Source organism: Cupressus sempervirens, chromosome 7 (assembly GCF_028749045.1).
Source record: "Cupressus sempervirens isolate cs-2001-9-10 chromosome 7, ASM2874904v1, whole genome shotgun sequence".
Taxonomy (NCBI): domain Eukaryota; kingdom Viridiplantae; phylum Streptophyta; class Pinopsida; order Cupressales; family Cupressaceae; genus Cupressus; species Cupressus sempervirens.
The window spans coordinates 728136965-728159099 of record NC_143124.1 but is presented as its reverse complement, the minus strand read 5'-3'; the positions used below and the strand labels follow the sequence as shown (position 1 = coordinate 728159099).

The 22135-nt window shown below is 35.6% G+C and overlaps 1 protein-coding gene across 1 annotated transcript in view; it reads right to left on the bottom strand.

The window, feature by feature from the left end:
* The window catches only part of LOC149549296 (putative protein phosphatase 2C 41), a 45316-nt gene extending 25398 nt beyond the window's left edge, over positions 1-19918 (bottom strand). The window contains exons 1-2 of the mRNA XM_089792747.1: positions 19460-19918; positions 19173-19268 (exon numbers count right to left, since the gene is read on the bottom strand). Coding sequence (XP_089648873.1) covers positions 19173-19202 — 30 coding nt within the window. The 5' untranslated portion in view covers positions 19203-19268; positions 19460-19918. The remainder of the gene's footprint in view (positions 1-19172; positions 19269-19459) is intronic.
* Between the last annotated feature and the right edge of the window lie 2217 nt (positions 19919-22135).

The window sequence follows — 22135 nt, the reverse complement described above, 5'->3', positions numbered from 1 at the left end:
ACAAGCAACTACAAGGCTGTTGCCTTCATGAGCCCTTCATGGAAGCTAATTGTAGTCAAACACCAACTGAACCAAATAAATAACCTCTGTGATTTGGCATTGTGTCCATCAGATCACATTTAACCATTTAGCACTGTGCACACCCAACCAGCATAACAAACAAGAATTCTTCTTCCTACTTTGAGTGGAATCGATTGATATACCATAAACAAGCAACTACAAGGCTGTTGCCTTCATGAGCCCTTCATGGAAGCTAATTGTAGTCAAACACCAACTGAACCAAATAAATAACCTCTGTGATTTGGCATTGTGTCCATCAGATCACATTTAACCATTTAGCACTGTGCACACCCAACCAGCATAACAAACAAGAATTCTTCTTCCTACTTTGAGTGGAATCGATTGTACCCTTATTAGTAGATTGATTTGTGAACTTGTAAAATTGAAAGAACAAAAAACATTTGAACACAACCAAAAATGGGATAAAAAGGGTGTGTTTACCATAGGAGAAACTTTGATCAAAAACAAAACTCTAGCGAAGGGAAGTCCAGCTTCAATTGATATATAAGGTTTACAGCATCTCTCATTACCTTCTTGGGAAACAACATGCACCTTAAGGCATGTTCTAGGCTCAAACTGGAAACCCAAACAACAATAAGGATAAAAAGCACTTTCCCAACTTCCTGATCTTGCACCTTCAGATTGGATAAAATTGTCAATTTAGCACACTAGCAGCTACGAAACTGCAACTTATAAAATAAAATATCCCATTGGTTTCAAAACCACCACTAACAGAAACAAAAGCACCCTAAAAATCAACCTATTAATTTGGAACCAACTCTAATAGAAACAAACCATAACTTCCATGTTAGGGTACACTGGTTCTTTACAATCGAATATCTGTATGCAAACTCTTATAGTTCTAAAGAAAATTATGAGATCTTTTATAATATGCTTCATCAAATGAGGTAAGCTAATCGTGACAAAGATCGTCAGTAAGAATCCTATGAGAAGCATATCAATCACATTGTCAAAAAGAGGTGGAACATGATGAACAAATCCTCTTCATATGGCTACCTATGTTCTTAATCTCAAGTGCTATGCACCTAGACCTAGCAAACTTCTTTTGTCAAAGGATTATGAGCAAAGCAGAGATTTGTGAAGACTCTCTATTAGAATATTTCATTGTTTTTAGTTTGCTATTCAAGCTAGCTCTTTAGATTCTTCTGTCGATGGTCATTTAGGAGTTTTATTTATTACATTATTTTAGACTTCTATTTTTAAAACTTCTTGTAATGGTCTATATATTTTTTATAATTCTTTTACTCAATACATCAAAATATTTGAACATAGTATCAAAGCAAATCGATGTGGCTTTTCAGAATTTGGCAAAAACTTTAATAAAAATTTGTGCCTTCGTTCTTGGAAAATAATTCCAGAATTTTTTGAACAATTGAATTATTTATTAAAAATTTGTTTTTGAAAGTCATTTTATAGATTTAAAGGTTTTCTTGTTTGGCATATTTTCCACGGCATTTTCCTGTCATTTGCCTACAATTTTGTGTTTTTTACAGAAGCATTCTAGGATTTCCATCCACGCAAGTCTGTGCTGAGTTTGTCTGCACAATTTTCGGGTTATAAGGATCGTAAACCATTCTCAGTCTAAGTGTCGCAATCTGTCTGAGCTATTATGTGAGTGTTGCTCGCATATGTTTTTTTGGAGGTTTGCAAGCTATTCTTTTGCAAGCTTCCATGTTTTATGCCTCTTGGAGCCCACATTTTCTGTATTTACAAGCTTACAAAACATGCTTTCCCTGCTGCTCACAGGTTTTTCCCTTCTTCACGCTGTGCCTTCATCTGTCGCCCTCTGGTTATTTCACATTTTTGGCCTGCGCCCATGTCTTTCTGGGGACCGGTGACTTTCTAATCTGTCCTATTCATCCTCTGTGGCCTCTGCAAGTGTTTTTGAATGGTGTTATTAAATCGCAATCTACTTTTTAAAGGGTTTAAAATCCTACACGTTTTGGTGTCATTTTCTCTGCCTATGGTTCTTTGTGGCTGCTCAACGGAGGATCCTTTGACAGCCATGTGTATTCTGCATCCAACTGATGGAGGGATTAGAAAATTTGTGTGCCCTGTTCTATTTAGCTAAAGTTTTCTCCTTTATGCATTGGATAGGGTTTCGACAGTTGAGGAGGGCACTCTTGTTTATGGATTTTCTAAAAGAAGTGAGGGTTTTAATAAGTTTCTCCTCAAAAATTATAGTGGTTTTTCATATTTTTTCCTTGAAAGAATCATGTTGGGTTTCAATGTCATTCAGCTTGTCATTCATCTAGCACAGAGAGGAATTGGTTCACCTACAGCATTATCCATTGGTTTGAGAGGAACAAGCTTACCTCTAGGAAAACAAAGAGCTCACTGCATTTATGGCGCCTTGAGACTTCAGGATTGGCAGACTCCAAAAGTATGTTGGAAAGTTGATCCTAAAGATGTTAGGTGGATTGACAAAGAAGAGATGCAGTGACAATTCAGTGGGCCTTCATTTTAACGACCCATAGCTTAAGCCAAAGAGTGACACCTATACCTCTTTTATTATTGACAGGACAGATGAGCGTAGCAGTACAAGTATATTTCTTCATACTGCTGTCAATTAAAATTTTCTAATTGTTGTTGTTTGTGTTTAATTGTTCTAGAACTTATATCATTATCCATGAATCTGAATCATGATATTTTAATTGTTGTTGTTACTGCAATTGATGTCACTGCTGCCATGATTAATTTTATTCAGTACTGTTGTTATATTGTTGTCATAATATATTTATTGCTGCTGTTATAATGTTGTCATATTATATATATGCTTCATGTTATGATGACTAATTGTAATGAGCTCGGATCAAAATGTCCTTACTAAACCTATAAGGGATTCATCTAAGACTTCTACAAAGAAGACTCTCAGCCTTTTCTCTAACACATCTGAAATCAATACCACAAGCCTCTGAAATTCTGGTACATAGTTTTCTACCTTACCTCTTGCTTCAGCTATGCTAACTCCTGAAAATAAGTCTTCAGATCCTTCCTATCAAACATCTCTAGCAAATCATTGGCTGAAGTCTTCCAAGGTGGTGATAGAATCATGCCCTTGGGTTAGCATGCCATGGTGCCACCATTCGTGAGCTCTTTCAAGATGCAAGGTGGCAATTTTGATAGCCTCTTCTTAAAACATTGAGTTCAAGAAAAATATATGTCTAATTTGAACAAACCAGCCCTTGCTGAGGAATTACCAGCACCATCAAAAGTATGAGTGGTAATTCTCGCAAATGGTATTGAATGACTTTTCTCTCTTCATTTTGTCTCCTCCTATGACCAATCCTTGTCTTCATCTCACAATATTCGATGAGGGTCATGTCTCTGCATACAGAAATGCTCAAGACATTGTATTCATCATAAATCCTATCCATTTCATCCTCTTGGTCAGGCTTCCTTTCCTCACAGCTTGCTGCTCACTACTTTTCCAGAAATTTGGCCCTAAAGGTTTTGGTATTTGTTGAGGTTTTCTCACCACCAGCTGAAGCTTTAAAGACTCTTAAGGCTGCTCCCTCAGCTCCATTTTGTATAGGCCTTCAAACACTTAGTTGCTGAGTCATTCCTCTTAAAAGTTGAAATGGGAAAACAGCCATACAAGGAGGGCTGTCTTGCTTTCAAGAGCTAAGGACAAATAAGACAGACTCTAATGCTTGATGTATAGTAATGACCAAAGAGAAAAATCCATCCATGTCTCCAAATATACAATAGTACAGAGGACCAATGCCCAAATTAAAAGGAAAAAGGTAATCACAATGTTACTGCCACTAAAAAATCTACCAAATATGCTCAAAATTATGCCCAAAAGTAACACAAATCTAGATGGATAAAGAAGTAGAAAGTCACGGAATCAGGAAAAGGAGTGGGATATAATTCTGATGTGGGCAAAAAGATAGCTTGTACCTCCCTTCACTGGGAGGCATGTTTAGGCAAAAGTGTAAGACAAAGGCAGTCATACTAAACTCTTCCATATAAATATTCAGACCAAGATAACAAAAGTAGATGCCCTTGGACTCTTGTTCACAAGTTGTTTTCATCTTTTAGCAGTTAAAAGAAAAGCTTGAATTTAAAACCTAACCACAAAAACATATAAATTGGATTGGGCAAAACAGGGAGTAGAATTGTCCATCAACTAATAAAGCAGAATTAAGCTTGGACCTGCATTTCACTAATGAGCCAACTGTGGATGCTGTTCCCCTTGATGTGCACAGTTTAGTATTCGGCAGCCTATGGATGTACCATACAAATATTTCTTTTTGGTTAAAGCTAGCAAAAGTAGAATAAGGATAGGAAATTTTCATCATTTAAGCATACAAAGGCAAGTCAAACATCTTCTTGGCAACTACAGACCAAGAAAAATGGTTTTATCAATACCAGAGGAGAATTTGCTTCACTTCTCTTGAGAGGTAGGCAAAACTGATGGAGTAGTTGAATGCAATACTTCTTCTACCCTGTCTTTTAATGCAAATGGGAGATTTGTTGCAGCAGTCAAAGCCACAAAAGAAAACTATTAACTAAGATCCACGAATCCACAAAGCCAAACTCTTTGTGGATAAAATTAGGCAAATTGCAGATTGGTCTAAAAGGGTAAAGTTGTGCAAGACCACGACACATCTAGAAGATAAGCTAAGAGAATTGTTTCCTTGTCTATTTAGTACCAAAATCTTTGGGGACCGAAATCCTTCCAGATGCTATGATCCTAAAAAGATCAGATCAAGTTGATCAAATCAGCTGATACAGTGACTCATCAGTTATCTTGAGTACTCACCAGCTCAAGGACATTCATAAGACTCAATTTTGCAAAAACTAATTTATTGCAGGATTGCAAGATTAATTGATGCAACAGAATGGAAACAAAAGTGAGTGACATGGATGCTCAAGAGGCTGATTTCAACATCAAAAATAGTCATCAAGAAAGGTTTAATACCCAACCAAAATTGTCACTACACAACTGGAGTCCTCATGATGACTTGGATTTCATCCAAAACTGTCCCTTAAACAACAAGATCAAAAGCACCTAAAGCACTTGAAATTCAATGTTTTGGGTTCTAAAGGCTGTAGGCCTCTCTTCGAAGAATTCTTACACTACTAGTGTATAAATAGGCTCCTCAAAGGCTTGTAAGAAAAAGAAACTTGTGTGACATACATTTTTTCCTTATTAAGCTAGTACATAAAGAGTTGGTGCAGGTAGAAATACATTTTTGATGAAGCTGCAAAGCTGGTATTACGTGTTGGGATACTGTTGTTGTTGCCAAGTGTTCCCGAAGATCTTGGGGGGAGTTGCTTGTAATCATTTGGAGAAAATTGAGGCTTGAATAGGCTTCTACCTCAATCTTCATACTGCTGTATTGCCAAATACAATCTTCTCAAGACAAAGTTACCTCTGTGTGCTCTATTTCTTGGGGTTCATGCTTTAGAATTAGTTTCACACTTGAAAACCTAAACAACTTAGGACACAAAGGCTATTTTCCTCAAGAGTTTGTATAATAATAGCAAGCAATTTTATTGTAGCAGGTTCTTAAATTTGTGTTGCCAAATTAGGTAAATAAATATTCATACTAATTATGAATCACAAAGATAAAGAAAAGAAGTATATTAATGTCGACAAATGACACAAAGTGAGTGAAACGGACTGAAAGAGTAAATTTAGTTTCAATAGAGATGTAATATGGTATACTCAAACCAGACCATTGTTTCATGACTCTCTGTCAGTCGAGCGAGTATCCCAGGTCGTCATGTCAGGTCAGCTCTACCAGGTCCGAGTCGGCGAACCGAGTCAACACTGCCAATTTCAATATATGATAGCAAAAGGGTGAACGGCAAGGGTAAATCTTTATAAAAATTTCAAGGGTTTTGTCACTTTGTCTAGTCCGAGCCAGTTCATGAGTCGAGTTACCCTTGTTGAGTCAGAGTCGAGTCCAAGTTTGGGAACTTTGAACCAAACTACAAAAATGTGGATGCATAAGGCACTAATGAAAAGTAAACATAGAAATGTATTTAGCATTGAACTTAGTACGGTTAAATTATGAATACTAAAAGCTATGTGCAAATAGACCTATGAGGGTAGGACCCATTAAGAAAGCAAAATTGGGAAACAAGACCAATGATGTCTTGCATGTAGCAAGGCTTGGGCACAAAAAACCACTATATCATCATATATCACCACAAAAGGAAATGCATGATCTAATGACTAATGATGCTGTCCATAATGAAAATAGCTAAACAATTGTGAATGGCATTTTTCATTAATTATTAGTCTAATTAATAAAATGATTTTATTATTTAGTTAAACTAGTGTTTCCTCTAATTAATTAAATAATTGTAATGTTTAATTAAGCTACCTTTCCTAAAATTAATTATAATATTATTATTTAATTCATCTAGTGTTTCCTCTAAATGATTAAATAAGTTTTGAATTATTAATTTAAACCAAAGATTAACATTTCCTTCACTTTTCCACATTTATTAAATAATTTTGAATTATTTAATATTATAGCAATTAATTAACATTTTCTGCTTAGTTACCGATTCTCTGCTGAAATGGCTGGATGCTGGTTCTGATGCGTTCCGATGCTTGGGTACGTTAGGATGCTGCACGGATTCTCCCTGAAAGCACATCCTGGGACTGTGGGTTCTTGGTGGATGCAATGCAACGCATCCAACAAGAATCCACAGGTCCAGGATGTGCTTCCTAAGAGAATCCGGGAAGCATCCAGGCCCATCTAGAAAGCACCCGCAGCCAAAACACCTTTTAGATGTCAATTTTAGCATGTACTTGATGATGATGAGAATGTGGATTTTTTTGAGAATCCTTATGATTCTGAATGACTAAATTTGATTAGTGAATTTGAAGTTGAACTATCAATGGTGAAGCATCATGCTATGGAATGGTTTATTTTTGTATATTTCTTGCATTTCTTTGCATACATAGATTTTAGTACATATATATATATATATATGGACGCACCCAAACGCATCCAAAATCCCCAAAAAAAAATTCTGCACATCAGCACCCTGCACCCGTATCAGCATCAATGACTTAGATTTTCTACCTATTGGGAGCCAGTTTGGATTTAATCCAAATTCTGAGGAAAGAATTACTAAATGAAAGAAACCAAATGTTGGGTGGTTGAAAGTCAACTTTAATGGGGCTTCAAGGGGAAACCCTTGGCCTTCTAGGGTAGGATTTATAGTGAGATACCATGAAGGAAACAATGTGGCCATTGGAGCCAAAAGACTTCAAGATGGTACAAGTAATTAGGCAGAAGCCCAAGTCACTTGACATGCAGCGAACATGGCAAAACATCCTTTCACTAAGAAGGTCCATTAGAAGGTAGACACAAATTATTGTCAATGTCATGATAAGGAGAAAAACGGTCTCTTGGACACTAAAAATTCTCACATCATGCATGACAGGAACAAGTTGGCAGACCAGCTTTCTAAATGGCTAGCGGATTTAGATGATGTTACGACGAGAGAGCTTTGGAAAGATATTCTAGACCGGCATCAAAGGAGGTTTTCTATTGTACGTTGCCGATTTGATAAATTATTTCAAGATCGTTATTTCTTCCTATAGACCTGAGGAAAGGCTTCATAACGAGTAATGATTCAATGCAGAAAGTTCAAGCCAACATTAATCTCCTTTTCACATAACTACCCCTGTTTTTGAAATTTAATCCACTTAGCTTCTGAGGTTAAAGTTGTAGTAGGTATTCTCAAGATGGAAGCAAACTTCATTGTGGCAAAAAGAGGGGCAACAATTAGCCTTTCTAGGACATGTCTCAAAGAAGCAGCTCAAAGCAGGGTAACGTGACTCTCGGCGAGTCACGTGAGTCAGGCGAGTCAGCGAGCCGCGCTGACCTCGCCGAGTCACAATGACTCGTGACTCGCGAGCAGTGAGTCACGAGGAGTGACTCGCGAGCAGCGAGTGACTCGCGAGCAGCGAGCAGCGAGTGACTCGCGTGACCTGGCCTGCTTGACTCGGCCGTGACGGGCACGAAACCAGGCCATAAAAATATAATTTTTTGCATGTTTTTTTAATGTTTTTTTTTACATATCTCACTCATATAACCCTAAAAGGGCTCCCATAACAGTCTATAGTGAAAAGAAGAAAGAGAGAGAGAGGTAGAAGAGAAATAGAGGTTTCTCGTTTTGCAACCAGCTGAAAGGAGGAGGAGAAAAGCTTGCATTTGTGACATTGGAGCTTGCATTTAGATCATCAAAGAGTTTATTGGAGCTCTTCTCAACACTTCCCAAAGCATTTGAAAGAGGTAAGACTTGATTGTTTAGATTTTGATGATTTTTTTGTCTATGTTTGTGGGTTTTTTGCATGAATTTTTTTTGTTTGTTTATGAGTTTTTTTTTACTTTAGATCTTCATAAAATGCAATGCTGAAATGGTAATATTTGGTCTAAAATGTCTTATTGCAGCAACCTTTACATTGTTCCTTAATTAAGTCATAATGGCTTCTGGAGGTAAAAATCCCAAGCTCTCTAAAGGCAACAAAAAATATGAGTGTTGGAAGTTCACCATAGAATTTCTGGGTAGAAAGAGAACTCAAACAAAATGCCTATTTTGCAAAACCATTAATAGTGGGGGGATAAATAGATTAAAATACCATATTGCTAGCTTACGTGATCATGATATTGAGCCTTGTGGAGCTGCATCTGTTGAGGCTCAACGTTTTTGTTATGTAGCCTTGGAAAAATATGAACAAGAAAAAGAATTTTAAAAAAAAAAATTAGAAGAGTTAGCTTTGATTGGTTCTAGTTCCCTTCCACGCTCATCTGCAAATGTTTCTGAGTCAGTAGGCTGTGTTGGAGAAGGTTCTTCCCATCCCCCCTATCGTCCTAGTGCTTCTGTTGCTCGTGCTTCTTCTACATCTATTCCCTCGTGCTTCTTCTACATCTATTCCTTGCACTTCTAGTGATGCTACTATTGCTGCCCCTTCTAGTAGTGCTGCTCTTCTTCGTCTTAGAGTCAAAAAATCTAGTAAGTTGGACAACTTTTTTGTACCGCGTACCACTCCTGGTGCGCAACCCTCACTTGAGAGCATGGGCTGGAATAGGGAGATACATGAAGCTGGAGTAAGAGCAATTTGCAAGTTTTGGTTTTTCTGCGACATTCCATTTATAGCAGCCAGGTACTTCAAGTTTTTAACTTCATTTATATTTGATTGTTTTACATTTTAAGTTTTAAAATTTATATTCAATTTTATACTTTTAACTTGATGTTGAAAATTTGAAATATGCTAATTAAAATGTTTTTATAAATGTAATAGGACTCCTTATTGGCAGGGGATGATTGATGCAGTTTCCACCTGTGGTGCAGGGTTCAAAGCCCCCACTGAAGATGAGTTGAGTGGCCCCCTCTTGCTAGATATGGTTGAGGAGATGAAACTTGAGTTGGAGGACCACAAAAAGATTTGAAGCCAAAAGGGGTGTACCATCATGACAGATGGATGGACAGATAGGAGCTCCAGAACCCTCCTAAATTTTCTTGTTTCTAGCGGAGGTAATTCATCATGCTCTACTTCTTGAAGTCTAAAATTTAATGTATACTATTATTGAATAACGAAAATTTTGTTTTATTGAGTATTGATTCTTGATTCTTGAATGATAATTATTTTGTTTAATTTTCACTTTCAGGATCCACCATGTTTTCGAGGTCCATAGATGCTTCCTCATGTGTGAAAAATGCAAAATTCTTATGTGAGACTATTGAGGAGGTCATAAGGAAGGTGGGGGAAGACAATGTTGTCCAAGTGGTGACAGATAATGCAGCTAATTATGTTGCTGCAGGTAAAATTTGAACTTCAACTTTCTAAGTTCTAATTCTAAAAAATTTGTTTTAGTTTTTCATTAAATTTTGAAAATTAAAAGTTTTTTAATACATCAAAAAATTTCATTGTTTATTAACTAATTTAAAATTGCTGCAGGAAAACTATTGATGGAGAGACACCCAAAAATCTTTTGGACTCCATGTGCGGCCCATTGCATCGACCTCATGTTAGAGGATATTGGCAAGCTTGTATGGGTGAAATCATGTGTTTCCAAAGCCAAAAATCTTTGTAAGTTCATCTATAATCATGCCTTGGTCCTCAGCACTATGAGGAAATAAAGGAGTTGGCTCGTCCTGGTATCACAAGATTTGCCTCTAACTTTATCACACTAAAATCCTTGCTGAGTTCAAGGTTAGAGTTGAGGTGCATGTTTGTTGGTCCAAAATGGAGTTCCTCCTCCTTTGCGAGCAGCCCTGCAGGGATAGATGCAACAAAATGCATTTATAATGATGATGATTTTTGGGAGCCATGTTCGAAGATTGTGAAGGTAATTTAAAATTTAAATTTTAAATTTTAAAAGCTTAAGTCTTAAAATTTTATAAATTAATTTGTCTCATACATATTTTTTATTTATATTCATTGTGCAACTTTGCAAAGTTTCATCATTCACTAAATTGTTTTTTTGTTTAATTGTTTTGTAGATCACCGAGCCCCTTGTAGCCCTCCTACGAGTTGTTGATGGCGAGAAGCCCTCTATGGGCTACATTTATGAGGGCATGGATAGGGTCAAGGAGACTATTAAGGCCAAATATGTAGGAGTTGAGGAAAACTATGGCCCTATTTGGGACATAATTGATAGGAGATGGCAAAATCAGCTTCATAAGCCCATCCACGCAGCAGCCTATTACCTCAATCCAGCATACTATTTCCTTGATGATTTCAAGGCAAATGAGGAGGTTCTTAGTGGCCTATACACAGTGGTATCGAAGATGTCTCCTAATCCCACAGATATATTGCTTGAGATGGATGCGTATAATAATGCATCAGGGCCCATTTTTTCAAGTCAAATTTGCAAAGAAGGTCGTACAAAATTGCAGCTAGGTAAAGATTGCAGCTTAAGCCTTATACAATCTAGTTTATAAATTTCTAGCTTTAAACTTAAAGCTCAAATTTCGAAATGAGACTAATATTTTTTTGTTTTCCTTTTTTCAAAATTCAGATAGATGGTGGCAAATGTTTGGGCCTTCAACCAAAAACCTTCAGCAAATCGCCATCCACATTTTGAGCCAGCCAAGTAGCGCTTCTGGATGTGAGCGCAACTGGAGCATGTTCGAGCACATCCACTCGGAGAGGCATAACAGGTTGTCTGTGCAGAAAATGAATAGTCTAGTCTTTGTGCACTACAACCTGCGCATTAGGATCAAGGAGATTTTGGATAGTGACACCTCTCCGATTACTCTAGAGGAGGTTGATCCAGAGTCTAATTGGATCACTGAAGCTACTGATCCTGTCTTTGATGATGAGGACCTACAGTGGCTTGACCAGGCAGATAGAGAGGGCCAGGCTGAGGCTGTGGCTATGGCAGCAGAGGACCAAAGAGCTCCAGTTGTTCCTAGTGGCAGCTCACAGAGATTGGTAGAGCCAGAGGCAGAGAGTACAGTTGATCCTAGAGGCACCTCACGAGCTGATGCTATGGCTACTGAGACATCCAGGACCTACCTTAGACGCCTTACTCAGAGGCATTTTGTAGATTATACTGAGCCTGAGCCTGAGGTTGAGGCTGAGGTTGGGGATGAGGATAAGGATGACGATGATGATGAGGATGACGATGAGGATGAGGATGAGGATGATGATGAGGACTCCGACTAGGAGCCATGGCTGTAGACTTATAGTCTTGTTTTAACTTTTTGTTTAACAGTTTAACAGTAACTTAATATATGATCAGCATTTGGAACATTTGAATTTGATGATGACTATTGAATCTTGATGTGTTGGACTTCATAATGCATAAATGATAATACATATACATTTTGATGGTTTGCATGAATTTATCTTAGTTTGACTTTAATTACTAGTAATATAGTATTTACTTTTAGCAATTTACCTTTGTCAGTTTGTAACTTTGTAGTTTGTAGTATTGTACATATGTAATCGATGTTTGACTTTTAAGTTTTAAGTTTTTAACTTTAAGTATGTGGCATGTGCATTATGATCAAATTATCTTCTATTTAATGATGTTATTGTGTCTTTATGCTTTATTCAATAATGGGTGCATGGAATGTTCTTTAAATCCTAAAAAATCTCAAAATTTCGAGGTTTTTAAACTTTGCCGAGTCACCGCCGAGCCGGGTCACGAGTTAGAGCCGGGTCACGAGTCAAGTTACCCTTGCCGAGTCTGAGCCGAGTCCGAGTCTCGTTACACTGGCTCAAAGGCATCTTCAAAATTCAATAGCTATTGTTTCTGCAAAAAATGGACTTGATTCTAGTTAGAGAGTTCATGAATTCTTAGCATTGTTACCATGTTGAACACAAACATTGTCTTAATGCTTCTTGCCTGGACACTCGAGTTAGGGACGGTAAGATGCAATATAGGTGATGAATAGGTGTGTTGATGAAGAGTGGCTTTAGGATCTCATGGCCATGGTTGTTATTACTAATCCTTGTAAAGAAAAAATAGAGGTAAGAGATTGGTGTGACTGCAAATGAATGAAGGGGATCTTCGTCCTTGTTTTGTGCAAAGTGCCAAGATAAATATCGAGAAAAGAAAAAGTTGAAGCGGGCATTGGGTGGATGACTTTGAAAGGCTTCTTCCATGAAAGGGAGAAGTTGGCTCAGGTGGAGAATGTACAAAAGAAAATCATATTAGAGTACTTTTAGCATCTGAGGTTATTACTATGTTTAGCTCATTATTCTAGAAGCTTAGTTAATGGTCATTTAGGATATGATTTTAGTGATCTTAATCTGGCCTATTTTTAGAAATTGTCTTTATTTAGACAACTTTAATTTTTAGCTTAGTTGTCAATTCATAGAACCCTAGCCTAGATTCGAAGGCAGATGCGTGCTGATGCGGATGCATTGATAGATGCATTATGGATGCTGCCAGGAAGGGCATTTTGGGCATCTGGATGTTCACTAGATGCATTTGTCGATGCTCACGAGAAGCGCATCCTAGGCATCTAGATGCTCAGTGGATGCCCAAGATGCGCTTCTTGTGAGCACCCACTGCACATCTATGAGCTTCCAAATGTCTCCATGGGCTTAGCGTAAAAAGCTAATTTTTTTTGGATGAAAAAAGTAAAGCATATTAAAACATGTGCGAAATAATATTTTTAATTCTGATTTGGATTAGTGAATCTTGAATCTTGATTGATGAACATTGAATCGTGAACTAAATTTTGATTTTCTAATTGTAATTATTTTCTAATTTGCATGATTCTATCCAATGATTTAATTTTGTATATATTTCTTGCATTTATATATATTTATATATATACACACACACATACATATAAACGCATCCAAACCCTCTGAAAAAAATCATGCATATGCGCCCCTGAATCAGGGTAACCACATCCTGAATCAGTAACTTAGCATTTTAGTTGATGTTTTATATAATGTTTGTAAACTCAAAATTTTGAGTGTCTCGGTTAATATAGTCATTCTATTTCTTAAAGCTTATGGCATTAGAGCGGGAGTTGCTCTAGGTATGACTCCCTTATGGGAGTGTTTTAATATATTTTCCTCAAAAATTATCTGATGGGTTTCTAAAATTTCCCCTTAAAAAAGATTCTTGGGGAATTTAATAATTTTTCCTCATATTTGGTGGATTATCATAATTTATCCCTTCAAAAAAAATTGTAGGGTTTTACTGTTTTTCCTTAAAAACAAAGTTATGCATTCTTTGATCCATGACTTGGATTATGTGTTTGATTTTGGTTGATTTTTTCTCCTCAAAAATTGTTTCTAGTTTTAATAATAAGCGAATTTTGTGTGAGATGTTATGTCAGGGATTCCTATTTTAGGGTTTTTACCTTTTCTCTAAAAAATGATGCTTTAAAATTTTCAAATAATGGTATCTTCGAGTCCAATTTGGGGCATCCTGCTCATCTACAAAAGTTTGGAGGGTTTGCCAATATTTCCTCGAAATCGTAGCAATTGTTCTCGATATGTATCCCTAATTCCAAGGAAGGAGTTCAATTATCCAAAATCAGGTTGGATGTTTTGTGGATGCTTTCTAGTCAGTGGCAAGCTTTTGTCCCTTATTAGAAACCATTCCGAAAAAGGGGACAACACTTTTTTTTGGCTACTCTAGGTCATTGACATTTTCCACATCCAGGGAGGGTCTCAACAACAGTAGAATATTCTGAAGGATTTATGACTACAAGACATGTGTACTCTTCTATCAATTAGTTGATAGAATGACCATTAAGGGAGGGTATTAGAATATTTTTAGTATCCTAGGTTATTGCTATATTTAGCTTGCTATTCTAGAAGCCTAGCTAATGGTTATTTATGCTTTATTTTTAGTTATCTTAAACTGGTCTATTTTTAGACGTCTTTATTTAGACAACTTTTCTTTTTAGTTCACCCTTTTTGTCGTGATTGTAAACTCTATATTTTTGGTGTATTGGTTTATACAATTATTCCATTTTTAGAAGTTTCAAATCTAACTCAAAACTACTAGCTTAATGGCTCGATTCGCTCTTAGATGGACAAGCATCATGTATCAAAGGGGTGCTTGTTCCTGTTTTTCCCTCTTTGTATGAAATTTTTATAAAAATTGTTAAGGTGTTAGTGGGGATTTTTGTTTAGAAATGTATCATTCCTCAATTTTGGATTGGATCTAGAATTTAGTTTCTCTAAGATTTTGTTGATTTAATCTCAATAGCATTTGGGTAAATTCGTATATCAGATGTAGGACAGGCTTGGTCAACTGTTAGACGAAGCTTATTACCAATTTTTAAAAAGCATGATTTTCTCCTAGACAATTAAATAAATTTAATCCTTTTCATATGCATTAGTACTTAAATTATTCTTGCAATTATTTAATTAAAAGTCAATCCTCAAAACTTTCTGCAAACTCGAAAATAGAAACTAATGTTTATCAGCTTTCTTAAGTTTCAAAAAATGAGAACTCTATCAACTTACTTTTCAATTTCAAAAATGGAAACATATACCTTTATATATTTTTTCTAGATTTTAGAAATTAATCATTTTGGCAACTTATCTTTTTTTCTTAATTTCAAAATGAAAAGAGTACATTTGAAAACCAGAAACTCATCTTTTTCATCAATGAAAGCTACAATTATTGATTCTTCCTATCTTCGTCTTCTTAACTTCAAGAATCTACAAATTCAACTCTTCTTCCTCATTTCAGAGTTAACCACATCTTCAATTATCTTCTTGCCATTATCAAATCATTTTGAGCTTTCAACTTTACTTGTGCACATACAAATCTGGGAGCATTTGGAGATGAATAAGAACAACGGAGGCTTGGTGAATTGGACACATCATCGGTTTGATTTTATTTTGTTCCATTGCATTTCAATTATGTTTTCTTCATCAGTTGAATAGGTTTTAGCTTTGAAACTAGAATTTGTGGTTTTCCTGATGTTTCTTAGCTTGATTCCCAATTTCCTACTTCAACAGATGCATATGGAAGTGTTTAAGGCTACTAGAGGGTCAGAAACTCACATTCATCCTCTTGATCCTCTCAGAATATAGCAAACAAGTAATTCAATTGTTCGCAGAATGAACTAATTTCAAATTAGTAAAAGAAATTACAAAGATGCAGCACGATAAACTTTATCCCCATACTGTATTATCAGGTTATATTAGATATGGAAAGAGGAAATTTCTGCAAGCTAGCATGTGAAAAAGAAAAAAAGTATGGCCAAATTTTAGCAATAACTTTGATGAGCAGAAACACATCCTACATCTTTGATTATGACAAGCCCACGAGACAGCAGTGGCAATATGTCAGACACCTAACATGTTATGAAGGTCCACTAGAAACTCAAATGAGTTATCCCATATCCCACATCTTTAAGTCCCCAGTGTCCAATAGTAACACGTTGAATACCTCAGTTGTATGTGAAGGCCCATGAGAGAGGCTAAGCACAACAAAATATGCTATGTCAAGCTTTAAGCTTGGAGATCTCAAATGACCATGAAACATTTTCATAATGTTCAGCCCAGCAGAAGGCTAGGGAAACCCTTTTAAAGTTCTATCAAGTACAGAAACTTTTAAAACCAGCAAAAGACTAAAGAAACCTTACGCAAAATTCTCAACACAGTAAAAAACAATATATAAGTGGAAACTAAAGAAAGCTTGTCCAATTGCAAAGTAAATTAGACTGCAGTAGACAAATATCAGAGTAACACCACTACTAGGGTACGTCGGGACGGCAGGATGGCAGGGCGGCAGGACAAGTTTCCGGGACCGGGGGGGGAATGGGCCTCATTTTCAGAACAGCAGGGAGACGGCAAGGGGAATAGTATACATATAGAACTTGAAATGCTAGTTATGCTATGATGTTTCAATAGAACATACCAAATTAAAATACTTGAACATAGCAAAATTGCAACATGAAATAGAACCATTGAACATTCAACATAATAACATATTACAAACCCAATAGTAGCATTCAAAAATCAAAATTCAAATAGAAATTCAAGTATCCCAGCGGCAGCATGGTTGCGGAATGACAGAGGTGGGGATACTTAGGTACTCAAGTACCCAGTGCGAGGACGTCTTGGGGATGGGTACTTCAAGATTTGGGAGGGGAGCATGAGGACCCGTGTTACACCGAAAGAAATAGCAACTTGAAAGAAAACACAGAGAAGGATTATAGTACTCAAAAAAGGAGATCATTAGCACTCAAGTTTGAGCAAACCTATTAAGTTACAACATATCCAAAGAACCAAACCATAAACAAGAGCTATTATGTAACAACATATCTGGAGAACCAAACCATAAACAAGTGCACTATGTTGCCACCCATTAAACCTCATCAATCCAAAGAACATCAAGAAACGCTAACAAGGAAAAAGCACACAAGATGAAGAGTGAAGCAAGCTGCCTACAAAAGAACTAGCTATCTTCCAGATAAACATGTTTAAAAAGGTCAAAACTTAGACCATGAATAGTTTGAGGTCTAACTCTGTTATAGTGAACTCTATACACAAAATATGCAAAAGAAATTATGACTCAACGAATAGACAAAGCATCTAGAAGCACTTTGTAAGCTCAGAAAAGCAGTGAGTTCTTTATTGAAAATTGTACACGTATTTTCCTCTATAATTTTTATCTGACCAAATCAGGTGCAATCTTTTTTTTCTTTAGCAATCCCATGCTTTTTGTAAACATCTCTCCCAACATGAACCTAACAACTTGTTAGCATGGCATCCATTCCTACAAAGTTTTCTGGTAACGGAGCTTGACCTGATATATTATTGGGTAGCTATGTTGAACATTTATCCAGCAATTGACTAGAAAAGTTATTTGCCTCAATAACACTGTAATTAGTTACCGACAAACCACTGTCACAAGACTTGGACTAAGAATGCTGAAAGAGAGTTTATTTTAATGGTTGGCAAAAAGCTCTACAATAACTTGACAAAGAAAAATGTTGGGTCTCCCTGCTTAACAAACACAACTGTAATGGACCTAAATATTGAATGCTGACAAATCTATGACTGTATATCACCTTTATTTAACAAATGCAGAAATTTAAGGGAGGACAGAACAACTTTGCTTTTTAGAGAAAATATGAAAATCTGACTGCTCAATTTGCTTTGCTTGATCCTAAAGTTTTTTGACAAATTCTTTTGTCTCTACAAATGATGGTCAGGTACAGTTGTAGTTGCAACTGATATACACACTATTGCCCAATTTCTATATTGAAATGCTTAAGATACTTTAATGCAGTATTATCAGTACAACAAATATCAAATATGTAGTTTTAGCATTTTTGCATAGGTCTCAACCAGGTGGAAGTTTAAGAGTGAACGATATTGCCCTTATACTCTTTTTAAATCAATATTGTTCAAAAATATGATATATCTATTAGTTTGTCATTGGCAACCCTGTCCACATCAGCCCGTGCATTATGCCAAAAGTAAAAATTCCAGGCTTATACATATTAGTAAGGTTTTTTCCCCAGATCTGGTAAACTAACGATTGAATTCAATACATGAAATTCAGCACAACTTTGTACATATATATATATATATATATATGTGTGTGTGTGTGACCTGGATGATTGGAAAAAAAATTGAACCTTTAACATACAGGTTTAGGGCCTCCACAACTAGAAGTCCTGCATGTTCAATCGAAAAAATTACACTTGGCAAAGAAAACTAGAAACCTATTCAAATTAATAATGAAGTCATTGTCAACACGATCTTCATTTCATGGTTCCTTGAAACCTAGGTAAAGAGTTCACCTGCTTGTCACACCCACCAGTAGAAGGAAACCTGAGAGAAGTTAATTACATGAGTATAGTGCTTACGCAGTAAAGTTATTTGTGTGTATGGATTGCACAACAAATTAAGCTCATTCTATTTAAATTTTAATCTTTTCAATTTGTATTTTAACTAGTAAATATATTAGACAACCTTCTGAATTCATTTTTATTGTACATAGTGTAGTTGACTAGTTGTTTCATAATAGGTAATCAAAGCGGAACCAAAAAACAAAGTGAGCCGTTAGTGAGGGAATAATAGAATGGATATCCAACAGTGCTCCATCAATTATTGATCCCATTATTATACATAAACTATGAAACATGGCTAGGGAGTATCTGGGTTCTGATCCATTCGACAATGAACTTTGTTTCTGTTTTAAATACTCCAGAACACAATGAAAAGACTCCCGGTGTGCCCTAGCAGTGTGTTCCACCTGCAAGATAGAGGACTCAACTACCACAAGAACCCAAGTGTTGATCCCAAACGGAATGTTCCATGTAATCATGAATTAGAAGCACTGGAATTCGAATAATGCCCTTTCTGCTGTCTAACTCATTATAATTCTCTGTGGCGTTCGAAAGGGGTTTCTCTGTATGTATATGTGTATGTGTATGATCTTGTACTCGAGGGTATGTATTTGAAACAGAAAACTTATCACCAAATAATTTAGACACCAATCCAGCAGAATATCAACGAGCTAGAAGCACAGTCCACGTCTGATTGAGGCATTTTTTCTTCTTTATTTAAATATACATAAACGGAGGCAATGGATTCAAAGAATTAGTTCAAAACCATCAAACCCAAAATATCGTCATAGAAAATAACAGTGAAATAATCTAACCTTGTTGAAGCAACCGATGCGCACACACATTTTTGCTAAATAGGGCTGCAACAGATTATTCTAGCATTTCATCAACAAGCCTAATTTCAATTGAACCTGAAGAAAACAATACATACAAAACCCATCAGCCCTCACATATCCAACGCTGCAATTTTGAACAATAACTCAATACCCAGAAATTGAAAAACAATAAAAATTGATCGAATCAGAAAAACAATCTTATAAATAAATTGGTTGGAAGGAGTATGGCAATAAGCCGAAAATAAAAACAGTTGATAAAATGTTACCTGCAAATCTGGTACGGAGCAAAGAGGGTCAAATTAATCTGACAAGAAGAAAGAGAGGAGTAGTTAGAACGAGAGGGTCTTCAGTGACTCGTTTTGCAGATTTGAGAGACGGCCGGGTCAGCATGACTGACCCACCCCTTCCTATTATTAGATCACTACGTTTTGTAAGGTTGAAAATTTCTTTTCCACCGACTTTTTAGGGGAAGCAAAGTCACATGAGAGGCCTTTTCTGAGCATTTTTAGTTCTGCTGTTACGACTTTTTTAATGGGTTTTGCTGGCCTCGATGCCTATCACTATGCTCTACGAGACTATCCTCTTAATCCAGGTTTCCCTATAATTCATTGACTTTGGCCTCAAAACTATTCCCCATTAACTAACGAATTCCTGAATGATTTTTAGGCCTTCAAGCTTGTCGCTTGTCTCTATTCTATCAATTCTTTATTATTAGTGATCTAACATTTTCAGATTAAGACGGTATCAACAGATCACCTTTATTTGACATTCAGGATTACACATGGAAATGCCCCAGAGATTTGACACCTCGATAGTCTCAGAATCTTGTGTCCCAGATGGAACCGGCAAAGGGTTTCAAATGATAGAAATCTAAATCCATGAAATACCCACATTTTAAAGTAATTTCTTTATATATATTTAATGGTGGACTTTTTTCAAAATATAACATTGGATTAATACCACATTATCATGCTTTTTAAATATTGACTTACCAAATGTTATAAAGCATGGTATAAAATTAATCGAAAATAGTGTTTGGATAGAGATCATAACTAGTGGAGAACATATAGAGTCAATCATAATGTGTGCAAAGAAAATTCACGGTTAGAGATAACATATAATATGTGAGAGAAACATATTTTTTAAATAGTTGTTCAAATTTTGTAAATAAGTCTAATATAAATGTCATTTTAATCAAAATTAATTAATGAAGTGTTAGATATTTTTGATATTTTAATCATTTGAAACAATTAGTAAATGTCAAAAATAAATAGAAATAAAAATATTTAATTTTACAAGTGCTACTTATTTTTAGATGGGAGACTAGAGGTTTGTTAAAATAAATTTTCTTCTTGTAGTCTATATTATTTTTCAATTTGACTATTTTGTAAATGCAAAGTCAATGAGATTCAAAAGAAGATTATATCATTCATTTGATCGTATTGTAAAGGAAAAAGGAAGAAGCATTCAAGGAAATGGGAATGGTGGTGCTTACGGTCACAAAGACTTGAAAACCCATGGTATTTCTCTATTTGTAGAATTGGTATTAAAAGCTTTAGAGGGTAATGAACCCTAAAAAGTACTTGTGAAGAACGATGGCTAATTGGCTTTCCACAAGCATGCTAAATGTTGGAAAGGTTTGATGCAAGAGCTTTTAGTGGCTTTCTCATGTAGGAGATTTTTGTGGCTTTTTAAAACTTTTAATGATTTCTTAGTTTTTTAGAAAGTTTCTTTATTAATAACTTTGAAATATTATTTCCAATTTTGAATGCTGGTTGGCAATTCATCTTGTCTTAGTTTTAGGAAGCTTCACGGAAAAAATCAACTTTTTTCGAGTTGTTTTAAAAATTATCAAAAAGGGGAAAAATAGTTTTATGAAAAAACTTACAAAATTGACAAATTTGGATTTGTATTTATATTTATGTTTTCTCATATTGTAGTAGAAGAGGAATTGGGAGAAATAATAAAGAAGAATTTGGAATTCTCAAATTTAATTTGTATTTTTTCTCTATTATATTTTTGTTAATTATTCAAGGAAATTTAGTTGCATCATCTAGTATCATAGTACAGAAGAACTAGGAAAAGGAGATTTCTATGGTTGTATGGTTTTGAGTTTATGTTTGTGCCAGTTGAGAAGAGAAACTAGTTTCCAAAAGACTAGGTAAAGGAGAAAAAGACCTAGGTAAGACAAAGGCAAAGTGGAATCAAGGTTAATGGACTTGCTTGAAGAGATGGAGTTATTGAAGAAGTAAAACTAGTTTCCAAAAGACTAGGTAGAGAAGAGAAAAAGACCTAGGTAAGACAAAGGCAAAGTGGAATCAAGGTTAATAGACTTGCTTGAAGAGATTGAGTTATTGAAAAAGTATTTGAAGGCTAAGGATTCATTAAAGAAGGAGGGGGGAGAGAGAGAGGGAGGCAATTAGGGTTGATATAAGAATTAAGAGAAATACAATAAGGATTAGAACTATTAGAAAAGCTAATGGAATTAGAAATGCAAAAATGGTACCTACCAGTCAAGAGGAAGATCGCATGCCCTATTCAAAAAATTATTCAAAAGAAGAAAAGGAAAGAAATAAAAAATAAAAATAGAGAAAGAGGTAAGAAGTGAAATCATAAGGATACCTATGATTGTTTTGACATCAAGCATTGAAGAAGATAAGGTAAAAATACTTGCAAATGAGTCTCCCAATCATTTTCAATTACTTGAATATGATGTTCAAACTTAGAAAGTGGAAACACATGTTTATAAAAAGGATTTTAATGAAGATGTTTTAGGCTTATTTTTTAATGAGGTGGATACATACTTGCAAGGGTATTATGTGAATATTTATGGTAATGGTGAATATTATGATAAATATGTTGAAGAGATAAATGATGATGGTACAAAGGTATATACAAAAGAAATGGATTTTTGAAATCTAAAGACCGGGAGGATGTTGAAT